The 17,374-nt window shown below is 36.6% G+C and overlaps 1 protein-coding gene across 2 annotated transcripts in view; it reads left to right on the top strand.

Annotated features, from left to right (window-relative positions):
- Nucleotides 1-17,374, top strand: part of furinb (furin (paired basic amino acid cleaving enzyme) b) — a 154,239-nt gene that overhangs the window by 118,858 nt on the left and 18,007 nt on the right. For both annotated transcript variants that reach the window (XM_056451691.1, XM_056451692.1), the window contains exon 9: nucleotides 8,396-8,608. In XM_056451691.1, the coding sequence (XP_056307666.1) occupies nucleotides 8,396-8,608 (213 nt within the window). The remainder of the gene's footprint in view (nucleotides 1-8,395; nucleotides 8,609-17,374) is intronic.

Here is a 17,374-nt window from a genome sequence, read left to right on the forward strand (position 1 = left end):
ACGGAGTGAGCGTGGTAGAGAGTTCCAAAGTTTGGGTGCAATAACACTAAATGATCTGCCCCTCATTGAAGAGAGGCAGTACCGAGGGACAGCTAGAAGGCCAGAGTCAGAGGAATGTAATGAGCGAGTAGGGATGTAGGGGACCAGCATGTTGCAAAGATAAGAGGGAGCTAGGCCGTTTAAGGATCTACAGTAAATACAAGGAGGAGAATTTAGAATTTTATACGGTATGCAACTGGGAGCCAATGGAGGTCGTACAAGATTGGGGTTATATGAGCAGAACATTTAGTATGAGTGAGTATTCTAGCCAAGAGTTTTGAATATATTGTAATCTGGAAATGAGGCTGGCAGGCAGACCAATGAAAAGGGCATTACAGTAGTCAATGTGTGATGAGACAAATGAGGCAATGCGACGTAAATGAAAGATTTAATAATAGATTTAATGTGAGACTGAAAGGAGAGTGTGAAGTTGAATATTACACCTACATTTTTGACAGAAGTAGATTTTTAGTGTGAGAGCAGCAATCTCAGGAGAAACTGGTCGAAATATTGCTGGTAAGTGCTGGGATGCCAATAAAATGATCTCAGTTTTGTCCATATTGAGTTTCAGAGAATTTGAGTTAGGCCAATCTTTAATGTCGTTCACACAAGCAGAGGTTTTATCAATTTGAGCGGATGGAGTAGGTGTACAGATAAATTTGAGTGTCATCTGCATAAAAGTGATAGTTTAGACCATGACGTTGTAAAATCAAACCAAGTGGGATTAGGTAAATTGTGAATAATAGTGGGCCTAGGACAGATCCCTGGGGAACACCTTTCAAGTTAGTACCGAAGCCAAAACTGGAGCTTATCTAACAAAATAACTTACGATAACAGTCCAAAAACTAGTACACCCTAATACCTTATAGAAAAAGATTAAAAACAAATTTTAAAAAGAGGAAAAATCAAGAGAAGCAAACAATGGAAAAATTTTGTTGAAATTTTGTAGGTTGTAAGTTTTATCGCAATATTTTGCTTGAATTTAAACCTATTATCTTTCAATTTCTAAATATGTTTGGTGACTAAGCTATTATTTTAATAAATTTATCTGTTTAATAAATCTGTTTCGTTTAAATACACCCAAATATTTGGGTGCCTATTGCCTATATTCTCTGAGAAATGAATAAAAATAATCATTTTCAAAATGGGGTGTAGGAGTTTGCATGTTCTCCCCGCATTCGTGTGGGTTTCCTCCGGGTGCTCCGGTTTCCCCCACAGTCCAAAGACAGGTGAATTGAGTAGGCTAAATTGTCTGTGGTGTATAAGTGTGAATGAGTGTGTATGGATGTTTCCCAGCTATAGGTTGCAGCTGGAAGGGCATCAGCTGCGTAAAACATGTGCTGGATAAGTTGGCGGTTCATTCCGCTGTGGGGACCCCGGATTAATAAAGGGACTAAGCCGAAAAGAAAATGAATGAAAATGGGGTCTACTCAATTATGCTGAGCACTGTATATGCAATGAAAACGAATAAATTGGCCCCTTATTCAGTTTACTTCCTGCTCAGCGTGTTTACATATCAAATGCATTAGTGCAAAATACATAAAAATACTGAGATGCATGCGTTTCTTATTATTTCCATCCAAGTCATCTCAAGTGTCTCACAGGAAACGGATGGCACTGCTGCTCATTTCTCATAAATTAAAACTTTCCTCAACTTTGTCGACCTACAAATCGCTCATGTCACTGGAAATCAGCGAGTCTCATTGAAAAATGAATGACTTCCAGTGGCGGTGTCACCTCCAGTCAGAGTCAGTGTGAATGCTCACGTCAGGTCATACGAGCAGATCTAAGATCAGCTAAATGTGTCACAGCAGCCGTCAGCTTCCATCAGCACCTCCAGCAGAGGAACCGGCCCGGACGGGGGGAGCTGTTGAAGATGTCATCGCCTGTTTAAACACATTTATGGAGAGAGAATTGAGGAGGAAGTGCACTTTGACAAACACTCCATTACAGAGAATACTAGATTTGGGGAGACTTCTGTGATCTTGGCGGGAGATGAGCTTTTGTTTTCTGTTTTCCTTTTTGATATGTTAATTCTTTCTTGCGTGCCACACATACTTTTATCCCTTGCGAGTTTATATTTTGATAGAGTTTCAGCATACACACATCGCACTATGAATATGAAAATCAGTTTGTTTGTTTACTTTTGATTTGAAAATTAGGGACTTGAAATTAGGGAATTAGGGAAATTTGAAACTTGTTCCTTTCACCCTGCCTTCAGTTTTTGTGTCGTTTTCTAATGCAAACATTACCTAATTTTGCTAATGTCTTCCAAAAATCTGGAGAAGTTTGAATGTTTTCAAAAGAAGTTTTTTCAACGATGCTGCATTTTTTTTTTTTTTTTTTATTCAAAGAACAGTTTAATTCAAGTATTGTTGATACATGGACTCCAAAATAATAATATTTTTAAATTATTATTATTATTATTTGATTTATTTACACAAATATATCTTAGAATTTAGCCGTTTTTTTAATTTTTGACACTCAATAGCCTTCCATACTACACCTTTTATAAGATAATCGTAAAAAACTTGCAAATTTTGTGTCCTTACTTAAAAACGTCAATATATTTTTTTTTTTTGTCAATTTAATTTAAAAGGTTAATAAATCAGTGTTTCCTCTAGGATTTTTTCCAGCTGTGGCGGCAGGCCTTTTTTTACACAGATCTACCAACTACCTGTTGCGTAATTTTTATGACAAATGTTGTGAGCGCAGTATTACTAGTTAAGATTGCATTTATGTAATAACCCACGAGCATGCGAACCTCTTTACTTGCGCGCCAATTTCCTCTGCTCGTGCACAAAACTTCTTGCACGCCCCCTCAAATACACGCTGCTCAAGCACAGATCTTCTTGTGCGCTCTATAATAAACGCTGCTGAAGTGCGATTTAGTGCGTTTATGTAACGAGTATGTCTCCAAAATGTATTAGATTTGCTAGGAATATTTATGACTGTCTCCACTAGACCTTCAGAGCGGCATTAATGCGTCCTGAAGTAAAGTGAAATGGCTGTACGTCGTGTTTGCTGGCCTCACGCATCAAGCACCTGTCAGTCAGTAAGTCAGCATATAACCTTAAAGGGTTAAACAAATAATGCACAGCACTACTACGGTTACAGAAAAGTTTGCGCTGTTTGAATCCACTTACATTTTAATATGTTTTGGTGCGATTATCACCCGCTATTAAAAAAAACACACGACTGAATGTGTTGAATGAGAAGCTGTAATGTAGCCGTGGCGGGATCAGTTTTGGCGTGGCGCCTCGCCATGGAAGAATGAATGTAGCGTAAATACAGCTGCACAATATTGGAAAAATCTGCGATATTTTTTTCCCAATATATATTTCGATATTAGTACAATTTCACCAGAGGACTTGAATAGCTCTATTTAGAAAGAATTTATCATTTTAAATTAATTGGGATGGTTCTTTAGGGCAGTGCATCTGCATAAATTGTAATAAACAATCTACAAGCATAGATAAATGCAATAAAGAAACAATGAAATTCAAATGAAGTTAACGTACACTGCGTTCACACCAGACACGGATGAAGCATCAGGCGAGTGGTCACTACAGGCGGCGAACATAGTAAACAAGGCAAAGGTCAAACACGGAAAGACTAAACCAGGAGAACGCTTCATAATGTTACAGGTGAACAACAACAAGACTCAGCTATGTGTGAGAGGATGTGAGCAGTATATAAAGTCTGTGTAATCAGTCTTTGATGAGCTTCTAGCTGTGTAGTAGTAGTAAAACTTTATTGTCCTTGACAGGAAATTTGTTATGGGCATCGCCATAATGCTACCGCCATATTGCCGCCATATTGCTGCAGACATTGCTGCAAAAATACAGCAGTTGTGTGCAATCATTGGTGATCCAGAACAGGTGTGTGTGAGGGGCATAACGGGAGTTGTAGTTCAAATCAGTGGCAGACTTGTAGATCTTTGAGGGAGTTTGAGGGACTGTTCAATTTGTTCCTAATATGTGGTGAAGTTGGAAAATTGTTGATTGATTAATTAAGAAGAGAAAATATTAATGTTAAATACTGAGAATTGTGTTTGTTTTGTTGTTGTTTTTATTTCTGTATAATTTGAGTGTAAAGTAAAAATGCAATAAAGTTATTGTGTTTTAAAAACCCATGCAAATTATGGCTCATAATCCAAACTCAACATTGCATATCTTGCTGAATCCATGATCCATGCTGAAACGATATATTGTGCAGCCCTACTAATAACACATTCTGGTCTGTTTTGATGTAAAAGCTCTTCCTGGTCTAAACAGGCCAGAATGTGTTATTAGGCTTCCAAAAAACACATTTTTAGAGAGGCCAGACTTTTAAAAGGCTGTTTATGTACAGTTGTGGATATAAACAAACCTGTAAACTTCAGCGGGTATGTCATCACGCACCATTTGTGCCAGAGATATGAATGATGCCTCAAATCATGCAGCTTATTGAGGAGAGGCTATTACTGAGCGATATTACTTTTCTGAGCAACCAGACTTGCAATTTTTGCCTGGGGATGATAAAATAACTTTAAAAAAAACTCAGTTGAAAGAGAGCCAAATAGAAAATCTATTCTGTCGACACACCTCTTGTTTGTTCATTTCAATACTCTTTTATCAACCTTGTTTTATCAAGTGTTTTAAATCATATGCTCACAATCGTTCTTCTGCTTATGAGCAGTTCCAGCATTATGGATGTGACATTTGCAGTAAAAACTCAAAGCATAAATTCACATAGAAAGATATTTTAACATTATAATGAAACATTTGTTTATATTTTCAATTAAGTCAGAGTTGTGAGGTCAGAAAAAATCAATCTGTAAACATTTATTAGATTTGAAATGAGCAAAATAAACATGCGTTATGGATGTGACCAAAAAAGTTAGCGAGTTTACAGTATACTTTGTAAAAATTTTGGGAATTAAATTGCACAACCCAAAAGAAACAATACTAATCAAAAGGATAAGAGTTGGTTTTCTATAGCAGTGGTCCCCAACCTTTTTATCACCACGGTCTGGTCAGCGCTTGACAATTTGAACGCTGCCCGGGGAAGTTGGGAGGTGTGGTTCTACGTAGATTGCGAGGTGTCCATCAACGTTTTCTCAGAGGGTGACAAGCTGACAAAACATTGCTGTAACTCTGATGCAACTTTTATTTGTGGAGAAAATTAAAAACCACTGCAGTGTTTGGGTGTTCTTCTGTGTTTGTCTGATGTAATTAGTCGCAAAATGTGTATATTCCATAGAAAGTATGAAGCTGCTCGGTCAGTTCTTGTCACGTGACATTATAAAAAAGATGTTTTCAGCTAGGTGCGCCTGATGGCACGAGCTTATGCGCGTCACTCCAATATGTGTGCGCAAGTGCCGTGCCTCCATTGGAAATAACGAACGTGCTCACAGAATATACGTCTTTTGCGATCTCTAGCAGTTGATCTTCTTTCACAGATATGCTGGATTCAGCTGATTTGTTGACAAATGGGTTGCAGACCCTTTTCTTGGCAGTTGATGGGAACTTCACTGGGCCTTTTTCCCCTATGCAAAGAAACTTTCCAAAGACGTCTATTTCTTAGTCATTTTGCTGCTTGTGGGTTCAATTTTGGCGCACAAGTGATCGAGATATAGCCAAGAGAATATGATCATTTTCCAAAATAAAAGATTTTTCAAAATAAAAAATCGTTCAGACTCAGATAATAAATAAAATAAAAATAATTAACAGGGCTCGAAATGAACCTTTTTGTGTGGAAGCACTGGTGCTCCCAACTTTAAAAATTTAGGAGCACCAGCCAAAATTTAGTCGCACCCACCAATTATAAGCAACGTCACTACAAGTTTTAATGTTATATTAACATATTTACTTCATTTGAAATCAACACTAAACAATCTAACAAACATTACGACATATGCGTGCGCTCACCGGCCCTGCACACACTGCTTGACATGAATGAAACTTATAGTCATTTTCATAGCGAACTTTAACCACTGGAAGTCTTTTATCCACCACATGATGACTAATAAGATGTGTCATTATTTGTAACTTTGGGTGGTTTCTAAAACTAAATCTGTCAGTGTTTTCATTCTCTCATCTTCAGTGCTTTACATGTTTGCGGTTGTAGCTCTCCCTGTCATCTGCAGAAAGTCATCGACTGAGTGATTGACAGCTGATATTAATCAATCCATTCGCATTCAGTTATAGAGCAGTGGGCTAATTAGAAGAGCTTGAAGGCGGGGCAAGCATTGCGGGCTCTGTTTACTGCAGCAAGTTGACATGACAACTGTTTTAAACTATTCCTAAGCGCTTTGTTTGGCGTTTCAGGTGCTAAGATGCATACACCGTCATTGTCTCCTAAATCTGCGCACGCGGTGAACATTTTGCAGTGAAAACCGGCCGCATGGCACTAATTTTATGCACTCACACCAATGCTCCCAAATATATTTTGAGTTCGCATAGATAAAATGCATGTATGAGCAAAAATCTTTGTTATGGATTTGACGTATCTTCGTTATGGATGTGACCGATGTGAAATGTGTAACTTTGGTAAATCAAATATAACTGTTTGAAAACATTGACAGAGACATTTTTGAGTATTTTTACAGTACTATAAAATACAAGCCTAGCCAAAAAATATTAGAAAACGTTTCACTATTTTGGTGAAAACTTAATTTTTTTCATGGCAAAGTTGACATTTGCATGGAAATGCTCTAATACAAATCGTCATGACAGCATCAATGTAAATTCAACAAAGTATGTTGACATTCTGACAGCCATTTAGGAAGCTTGCGTTGTCTTCAGAGTAATTTAGCAAAATATCCGTAATGGAATTAAATCCAGACCACCCGCTTTTGCCTCATGCTGAACAAATGATGAGATTTGTCACAGTGAGAAAGAGAGCGTGTCGTGTTTTACAGGCAAAGGATCTAACCTTTTTAGGACGAATGCCTGTCGCCATTTCCGCTTCTTTTTCATCCCAAACGTGTCCTTGGTAATCACAGACAAGCTTTTATCAGAGAGCTACAAAAAGATTTAATCTTTCGCCTCGTCTGCGTGAATAATGGCACTTTTGCTGCAGCCGCAGGAGGAATTTGACTGCTGTTAATTTTGTGGGATTTAAAACTGATTTCTCCCTCTAGTAATTTACTCAAATTACGCCCCACATAAACATCTGCCTCAGCGGTGCGACTCTTGCTTTTTGTATCTCCGCACGTCAGTTTTTTTTAATCCCCAATTTTGCCATTTCTAGAATTGCGCCTCTGAATATATTTTTGAAGCAGACTCCAGCATCACAAACAAACAAACAAACCATTTATGGCCACAATAATCCTGAGTCAGTCAGCTGTGAATATTACCCATATGGACCTGAGAAGATGGAACAGAAACTTTAATCAAATTGCGCCGGCTTGCTTGACTGGAAAGGAGACTAATATATGAGAAAAGAAGAGTGGTGCTTTGTCAGCTGTCCAGCTGATATTGCGAAGGCATTAAATACAGCAGATTTCATGGGTCACAGTATTGGTTTTAAATTAATCATGACAGCCATAATTGGCTTGTTCAATTGGATTTTTGTGGGCTATTGTAATAGAGACGAGGCTTGCGCACAGACATTAATAGGCACTGCGCAGATGTTTGATTCATAAATACGTTTGTCTCACATAGCCAGACATTTGATTTGCATAAAGACTCTCAGCATCCTATTTGAGCCAAGAATCGCCTACTTATATGTTGTAAAGATCTGATGCCGCAGACCTCGCAAATCCTGTGATTACTTCTAACTCAGAATGTTTCAATCAGCCCGGTAAGTTGTAAGCAAGTGGTAAAAACCTGTGCTATTATTCTTGTCCACAGAACAATGGCTGAATATCAGAATTATAAGGCACGCAAAATGGGAAACACTCAGGGATTTTTAAGTCAGTGGAATTTCAATGGTTGAATTCCATCCACAGTATTTCCATGAGACGTGTTGTTCTGTTTAGCGGTCCATCTGGAAACCAAGCTGTGGCGATTACAACTTTGACAATGAGCGCTTATCAGGATTAACAAAACACTGGATTTACAAAAGTGTGTGAAGTTCACAGATTAGACTCTTCACCACTCAAGACATTGTTGAATGGATTATTTATTTGTTGCATGCTGGTCTGTTATTATACATTTCACTTTCCAGTTTCAGCTCTGGAGGACCAAAAAACACAACTGGTCTACTTTTGATTTTTTATAAACAGACCTGGCAACACTGGCTTGTCATTGGCCAATGAAAGCTACAATGGAGTTCAGACCTTCTTCTGTTAGTCAGACTACTAACTCTACTATTAATGAAGCGTTCATTAGAAGTAGTGAATGACCAGTGATGTGCTCATGTGTTATAGGGTCGATCTGGGCTTGGCTCCATCTTCGTTTGGGCATCGGGTAATGGAGGGCGAGAGCGGGACAGCTGCAACTGTGATGGATACACCAACAGCATCTACACGCTCTCCATCAGCAGCACCACACAGTATGGCAACGTGCCATGGTACAGCGAGGCCTGTTCCTCCACCCTCGCCACCACCTACAGCAGCGGAAACCTCAACGAGAAACAGATTGTATGTATTTAACACACATTTATATGTGCATTTATGTAGACATATGATCATGACTCATGCAGTTTCATAAAGCAACGTAAACTGGAATGACCCTACAAGTTTCTAAGCATGTCATTCCTAAAAATAAAGTAATTCACATTTCAGCATTTACACCTTAAAGGGACAGTTCACTCAAATATTAACACCGCACCGCGATGCAGACGCAGACAATTCGATATCGGTTCAGTAATAATCATAACCGGTTATTATGTATCATTTATCTCATATGTGCTCTGTCGCGAGGGAGGCGATCTATGTTTGTGTATGTGTGTGAATGAGACACAGTGTGGTGCTGTGTGTCCATGTGTGTGTTTATACAGACAGCTTGTTATAGCCACCCCCCAAAATACAACACTGTGTATGGAAAGCATCGTCAATGCACCGTGATGCACCGAAATATTGAATTGAACCGAATCGGTGGCATGATAATCGTAACCAAACCGAACCGTGACACCAATATAGGTTCAGACTTCTAATTTACACCCTAACCTCAAGGGTTTCCAATCCTTTATGCGTTTCTTTTTTCAGTTGAACACAAAAGAAGATATATTAAAGTGAACTGATGTGTGTATTTATTAAATTACATTTATTATCAATTATATAAATTACAATTAAATGTGTAATTATTGACACATTCATTTCATTCATTCATTTGCTTTTTGGCTTAGTCCCTTTGTTATTGACTTCCATAGTAGGAAAAACAAATACTATGGAAGTCAGTAGCTATGCTTTCATCCATCTATTTCAATTTTAGAATCTTGCTTTAAAAATGCTTAATTGAAACCCTACGATGCACAAACACTTTGAAATTGTGCAAGAAAAACCACAACTGTGTGGGATAAACCTTTTTTATCTGATAAGATAAAATGTGCATAAACTACGATGGAACCACATTTACTTAATAACTTCCAGTGCGAGCATCAAAAAAACATGTGAAATTTTCCGTGGAAAAAGAAACATGTTGTACGCACAGACATCCATTAGCCTACATAATTAGTTTCAATTGTTAAGCGCAAAGAATTGTTTCAAAACTATTTCTAAATTCAGTTCTGATTCCAGCAAACGAATAAATGAACAATAATAACGAAGTGTGGTCAAAAAACTGGGTTAGTTCCAAATACACATGCTATGTCCCATATGGTCTAAAACCTGACAGGTGGACAAATCTAAGCTTGTTTTTAATAAAACAAATATAAATATGCATATACTGTAATAAATAATACTCATAATAATAATAATAACATTATACAAAAGCAAATTGTCATGAATAAACTGAAAAAGCCCCCTGAGATGAAGGCATAGAGGCAGTGGCTTTTACACTTGTAAAGATATTTGCGTATTGCTGTACATCCTGTGTGTTTTAGGCTATGTCTAAGGGAGGCGCACAACTAACACGCTCTGCGCTGGACTTTAGACCTGCTCTCTGGTCTATTGAACAGTCTATTTTAGTTCCTCAAAAAAGCAACGAACCAGCAATGCGCCTTAACACACCTCTTATCTAGACCGAAACACCCATGAGTGCACAAAGTGGTGCAAATGGATTTGCTATTTAAACAACGTGGTGGAAAACGGGAAAATTAGTGTTGCGCTGGTCTGAAAATAGCAACATGTCATAGAAACACGTCTTGCGCCTTATTGCGCCGGGTGTATGATAGGGCCCAAAATGTTCATGCGTCTGTTTATGCATGTTTTGCACACCACATACATGTCGCTTCCATTGTATAATTAGCACTTTCTGTGTGTACTGCCTCTTCTTGTTAAATTGTTGAATGTCTTCTCAGTTGTAAACATATTTGCGCATGCAATCTGTGCTCCTCCATTGGAAATAATAAATTTGTGCGTATAATAATTAACCTGGCCCCTTATTTGCAAAGGTTTTATGAGATTTTCCAGTCTAATTTGCATCTTTGGATACTGGTTACCAATTTTCAGCTTTCTTCAAAATATCTTCTTTTGTGTTCAGCAGAAGAAAGAAAATCAAACAGGTTTACAACAAGTAAAGGTTAAGTAAATGAGGACAGAATACATTTTTTGGGTGAGCTTTGACTTTACACACACAGACAGACATTCATGTCCTCTCACACACACACTGGCATTCTCGGTTGTAAGCAGAACTGTAAACGTCAAAGCAAACAGCCTTGTGTGCCAAATTTTCCGCATGGTTTAAATAGCCGCGTCACGACTGTACAAGAGAGGAGTGAGTGATGGAGTGCCGCCCCGTTCAGCGTGCTGTGAAGATGAAGTGTCAGGCGCTGAAATGATTTCCACATCTGCCGCTGTGATTTCCTGTGGGCTATATGAAAAAGAGCTCGGTAAACGTCATGCCCTAAGGAGGCAAAAAAAAAATCACTTTAGAGTTGCGTCTGAAAACTTCCCCATCACAGGTGCTGCTGCATGCCGTACACATCTGCTTCTCTGTGCTCGGCGTTTCCTCTGAGAGTGCAAATGAGAATAAAAAAGATGGGGAAATTAGACCTAGTGAAAGAGAGCAAAAGACATAGAGACAGCAATTTTTGAATGCCAAACATGCTGCATTGCAGATTCTTTGGATGGCGTTTTTGCAAGCTTTTCTCTCGTTTCCAGTTACATACCTTCATTTTATGTGCTTAAGCTGTATTAGAGAGTGCCTGAATGGTCTTTTTCTAATTAGGGCAGGCTAATTAGGCCAAAAGACGGCTATAAAAAGAAGATGCCCTTCACAAGTTTTTAAAAGTCATTACTCTGGATCGTCATCATGAGCATCTTGGCTATTAGTTTGCACTGTGGCTGCGTTTCCCATTTTCGGATTTGTCATTTTACTCACACTAATGTCAGTGTGAAGAATCACTCCTTTCTTTATAATGGAAGTGAATGAGGACTAGGGCTCCATTAAAGTGCTTGTGTAATATTCGAAATCTTCTGATGTAATGTGGTGGTTGTGCGAGAAACAGGTCGAACGTTAGTCATTTTTCACTGAAAATGTTGACATCTGCATTAGCATTTGAATAAAGCGTTCTTTTCGTTGATATGGTTGATTGTTTCAAGATTGATTTGCTCGGAGAATTGTAATTTTCTAGTCATTGCTTAAAAGATATGATTCATGCATAATTTGTGCACTGGACTTGGAATGATCCGTTTGGGACTTTGGTTTATAGATCTGATTTATTGATTCATGAAGGAAATGTTTACAGGGATCTGATTATTTGATTCATGATTTAAGAATGATTAGTTGACTGGAATTGGAGTGATGAGTTTGAGCCATTTAATTAATGATCTAATAACCACCTATAAAGAAAGTTGTTTTTGACTCAGATTATTTTCATCTTAAAATTATTGTAAGCTTAATAGGCTTATTATGAAACCAACAGTTTAGATTGTATAGTCCTTACTGTATAGATCAATTATCTATGAATCCTTGATAAAGCAACAAAAGTAACGCATTGCTTTTAATTTGACATAGGAAGGCCATTTTAAAGCTTATAACAGACAAAAAAAAATACAATAATATAATATACACATAAAGTGTATATATTTAAGCACAAATATACACATACACTCACCGGCCACTTTATTAGGTACACCTTACTAGTACCGGGTTGGACCCCCTTTTTGCTTTCAGAACTGCCTTATGTTGTTGACGCCAAATTCTGATCCTACCATCCGAATGTCGCAGCAGAAATCGAGACTCATCAGACCAGGCAACGTTTCTCCAATCTTCTATTGTCTAATTTTGGTGAGCCTGTGTGAGTTGTAGCCTCAGTTTCCTGTTCTTAGCTAACAGGAGGGGCACCCGGTGTGGTCTTCTGCTGCTGTAGCCCATCCGCCTCAAGGTTGGACGAGTTGTGCATTCAGAGATGCTCTTCTGCATACCTCAGTTATAACGAGTGGTTACTTGAGTTACTGTTGCCTTTTTATCAGCTAGAATCAATCTGGCCATTCTTCTCTGACCTGTAGCATCAACAAAGCATTTGTGCCCACAGAACTGCCACTCACAGGATATTTTCTCTTTTTCTGACCATTCTTTGTAAACCCTAAAGATGGTTGTGCGTGAAAATCCCAGTAGATCAGCAGTTTCTGAAATACTCAGATCAGCCCGTCTGGCACCAACAACCATAACACGTTTAAAGTCACCTAAATCACCTTTCTTCCCTATTCTGATGCTCTGTGTGAACTGCAGCAGATCATCTTGACCATGTCTACATGCCTAAATGCATTGAGTTGCTGCCATGTGATTGGCTGATTAGAAATTTGTGTTAACGAGCAGTTGGACTGGTGTACCTAATAAAGTGGCCGGTAAGTGTATATTCATACATAAATATAACAAATAAATATATTTAAATATTCAAACAAATAAAAGACCTCCCAGTACAAAACACTTCCAGCAATGATTTTCTTCTATGTCCCTGATGTTTTCTTTTACTAAGAAAGTCATAAATAATCCTTTTTTTTTTCAAATGACTTATTTAGTGACATTTTCTTAAGCCACCTCCGGTAATGAAGAGATAAAAGGCATCATATTGCAATAAACCTAAAAACTATTCTCTTCTCTCTAATTTAGGTTTAATAGGATTTAAATGTCAAATAAAACAGGGAGCAGTAACATTATTTAACCTGTAATAATCTGCAGTCCTTTTCAGAATCATTTTGGATTAACATTTAAAATACAGATGCCAGCTGGTAAACTGGGAAGATAATAAAAAATGATTAATAGCAAGTCTGTCAACTGTCCCAAGAGTCTTTCCCACTGGCCCTGAGCCATCGGCGGTTCTTACTGTCAAGTCCTGCCATTCATGTGGAAAGATGGAGTTGAGTTAGTGATTTAAAGACCTAATTCGTGATTGGAAAATTATTTGTTTATTGAAGGTGCAGTAATCTGGTTAAGCCAGAGATCAGATTCAATGAAATAACACCAAATATGAACGTTTAGAATTTTTCTATTTATAGCTAAAGGTATAACACTAAATAATTGCAATATTTCTTTTTTTAAATCATAGTAAAAATACCCCATATAGAAATCTGATACATGGAAATATATGCATGTTACATATATGACATTCAAGTCTATATTTATATATGCAACATATATTTTGAAAAATGGCCTCTTAAATGTTTTTTTAACCATTGGAATTACCAATATGTACATATATGCTCAAACATATTACATATAATTCTATAGCCATATATGAAAATATATACTGTTGAAGCTAGAATTATTAGCTCATAAAAATTAAAAGTTCTGTTTAACAGATAAAAATTTTCAACACATTTCTAAACATAATAGTTTTTAATAACTGATTTCTTTTATCTTTGCCATGATGAAAGTACATATTTTTCTAGATTTTTTTCAGCTTAAAGTGCGGTTTAAAGGCTTAACTAGGTTAATAAGGTTAACAAGGCAAGTTATTAGTAGGCCCACACAGAATCTGCATGTGCAGAATTCCACAGATTTCCGCAGATTTTCAGCCCATCATTGATTCTGTTTATTTACTTGTGTAAATGTGTGTAAATCTATATTTATTCAGTTTTTAAATTAATTACAGTAACATTATTGACTAATATGAAAATGTTCATATGATTTATTTACAATACAGTTTGTAAAGTAATAATTTCTGCCTTTTAGTAGATATATGAGAGACTTGCTTTGTTTACCAAATAAAGTGGATCTGATTGGATTTGAATTGTAAACATTAAATAAAAGTTAAAAAGGTATTACTTTTTATTTCATATATTACGTTTTTAGTTATGATACTCCTGAAATAATTCTGCATGAATCCACAGATTTTTAACACAATTCTGCTCAGAAATACAAAACATGTCCGCAGATTTTGTCTGGCCCTAGTTATTAGTCAAGTCATTGTATATAACAATGGTTTGTTCTGAAGCCAGTTGCAAAAAAATTGCTTAATAATATTGATATTAATAATATTATTTATAATAATAATAATAATAATAATGTTTTTTATTTAAAAACAGTTTTTATTTTAACCAAAATAAACCAAATAAGACTTTCTCCAGAAGAAAAAATATTATCGGAAATATTGTGAAAAGTTCCTGCTCCATTAAATATAACTAGAGAATTATTTGAAAAAAATTATATATTTTACAGGAGGGCTAATAATTTAATAATTCAAATGACATTGTGACATATTTTTCTCTGCGATATATATTGCGATATGAATACAATTTCACCTGACGACTTGAATAACTCTATTTGTAAAGGCAGTTATTAAGATTGATTGGGGTGATTTTGTATTGGAGTGAATCATGTATAGGTGGATGTATACAGTGTATAAAGATTTACAAAAAAAATCTGAACTGCGAAACGTAAACTAAAAAAAATATACAATCGTGAGATGTAAACTCAGAATTACAACAAATAAAAGTCAGAATTGCGAAACGTAAACTCAGAACTACAACAAAGTTAATATATAGTTTTAATTATTTTATATTTACATAATAACCAAGCTACAGTCATAAATAAACACGATGGAGCACAGAATAAGTGAAATAAACAGTGCTTTATGGGTTTCTGGGCAGTCCATTAGTATTAAGGTAAATACATTGAATAATTAAATGTAAAATGACACTGCATAGTCTTCAGTCATAGAAATAATTCAATAAAATAAATTATTATTTATTTTTTTGTGCCTAAATGTTTTAAACTACACAGTTACAGGCCTTACAAACACAAGCAAATGACAAACTTTCACTCTTTTGTGTTTTGTTGAGTGGTTCCTGGTCAACTATAATCCCATCTAATCTCAACATCGCGCACTGTATCTTGCTATATATATATACTTTTTTTTCAACATTTTGAAATCATGTTGTATACAGTATATGGCATATGCTATATATGTAAAATCTAAATATTAACTTGAATGTCATATACAGTTGGAGTCAGAATTATTAGCCCCCGTTTGATTTATTTAATTTTTTTCTTTTTTAAATATATTCCAAGTGATGTTTAACGGCAACTAAATTTTCACAGTATGTCTGATAATATTTTTCTTCTGGAGAAAGTCTTATTTGTTTTATTTCGGCTAGAATAAAGCAGTTTTCAATTTTAAGGTCGGTATTATTAGCCCCTTTAAGCTATTTTTTTCCTATAGTCTACAGAACAAACCATCGTTATACAATAATTTGCCTAATTACCCTAACCTACCTAGTTAACCTAATTAACCCAGTTAAGCCTTTAAATGTGACTTTAAGTTGTATAGAAGTGTTTTGAAACACATCTAGTCAAATATTATTTACTGTCATCATGGCAAAGATAAAATAAATCAGTTATTAGAAATGAGTTATTAAAACTATTATGTTTATAAATGTGATGAAAAAAAATAATCTCTCTTTTAAACAGAAATTAGGGAAAAAATAAATGGGGGCTAATAATTCAGGCGGGCTAATAATTCTGACTTCAACTGTATGTCACTTGCATATTTTGCCTTATATCAGCTTTCTATGTGGACTTGTTTGTAGATTTTCAAACTGATTCAAAACGTAAACAGATTTAACACAGTTCCCTTAAACCCACACTCACATTGAAGGGGAAAATAGGATTTCTTGTGCTGCGGGTAGTTATCCAAACTCAGTTTGAATCCCTGATATGCTCATCCCCAGGAAAGTGATTTCAGACTCTGCAGGCAGGTCTATCTCTGCCAGCTCACTGAAGCTCATCCGAGATGTTTCGGACAGCTTTAGAGTGTTTGTTTGCTTGATGTCAAGCCTGTCCCAGTATGTGTGACTGCGATAGCTCCCGCTCTCCCTCTTCTGAGACTCCCGTTCCATTAGGATGACAAAGGCAATAACAGATTCAATTTAAAAATGGACGCAATCTTGCCGACAGCACTGAGGTGGATTTTGCGTGTCCGTATGTGTTTAAATCAAGACAGAGATGAATAAAACAATGACGGAGAAAGAGTGGGTGTGTGTGCTCACCTGGAGATTTTGTAGCCTCAGGCTGGACGTTCTTTCGTCCTGACCGTTGTCAATCACACAGGCGTCTCCTACGGCGTGATTAAAAGCCCAAACCCTCATGTTTGAGGTGCCAGCTTATTAAGTCTCACGAGCTGTCACACGTCTCATCACAGTGACTGTGGTGAATTAGTTTTCCTCTCAGAGTGGTAATTTTTGTTAGCCACTTTGACATGTGCCTCTGGCTGATGGACGCCCACTCTGATAACGTGTGTGTGTATGTATATATATATAGCCACAACCAACGTCCTGCTGATGGCTGACCAATAGCACACCTGACCTTTCCATTGATGTTGATCGCGATGAAGAAGTATTGTAGCATAGCAGCCTCAAGGTACATGGAAGAATTTACCCTGATCATCCTTTACCTTAACCTTGTACGGTTTACTACCCTTAATGTAAATGACGTTGCTCCTGTTGTCACACTGTGCTCTGTATGTTAGAGGGGTCAGAACTATTAGCCCTTCTCAATTATTATTTTTTCCCCAAGTTCTGTTTAACGAAAAGATTTTTTCAACACATTTCTAAACATAATAGTTTTAGTAAAGTAATTTAAAATAACTGATTTCTTTTATCTTTGCCATGATGACAGTAAATAATATTTGACTAGATAATTTCACGACACTTCTATACAGCTTAAAGTGACATTTAAAGGCTTAACTAGGTTAATTAGGTTAACTAGGCAGGTCAGGGTAATTAGGCAAGTTATTGTATAACGATGGTTTGTTCTGTAGACTCAAAAAAAAATGAGTTTAAAGGGCTAATCATTTTGACCTT

The sequence above is a fragment of the Danio aesculapii genome, chromosome 25 (assembly GCF_903798145.1).
Source record: "Danio aesculapii chromosome 25, fDanAes4.1, whole genome shotgun sequence".
In the NCBI taxonomy this organism is placed as follows: domain Eukaryota; kingdom Metazoa; phylum Chordata; class Actinopteri; order Cypriniformes; family Danionidae; genus Danio; species Danio aesculapii.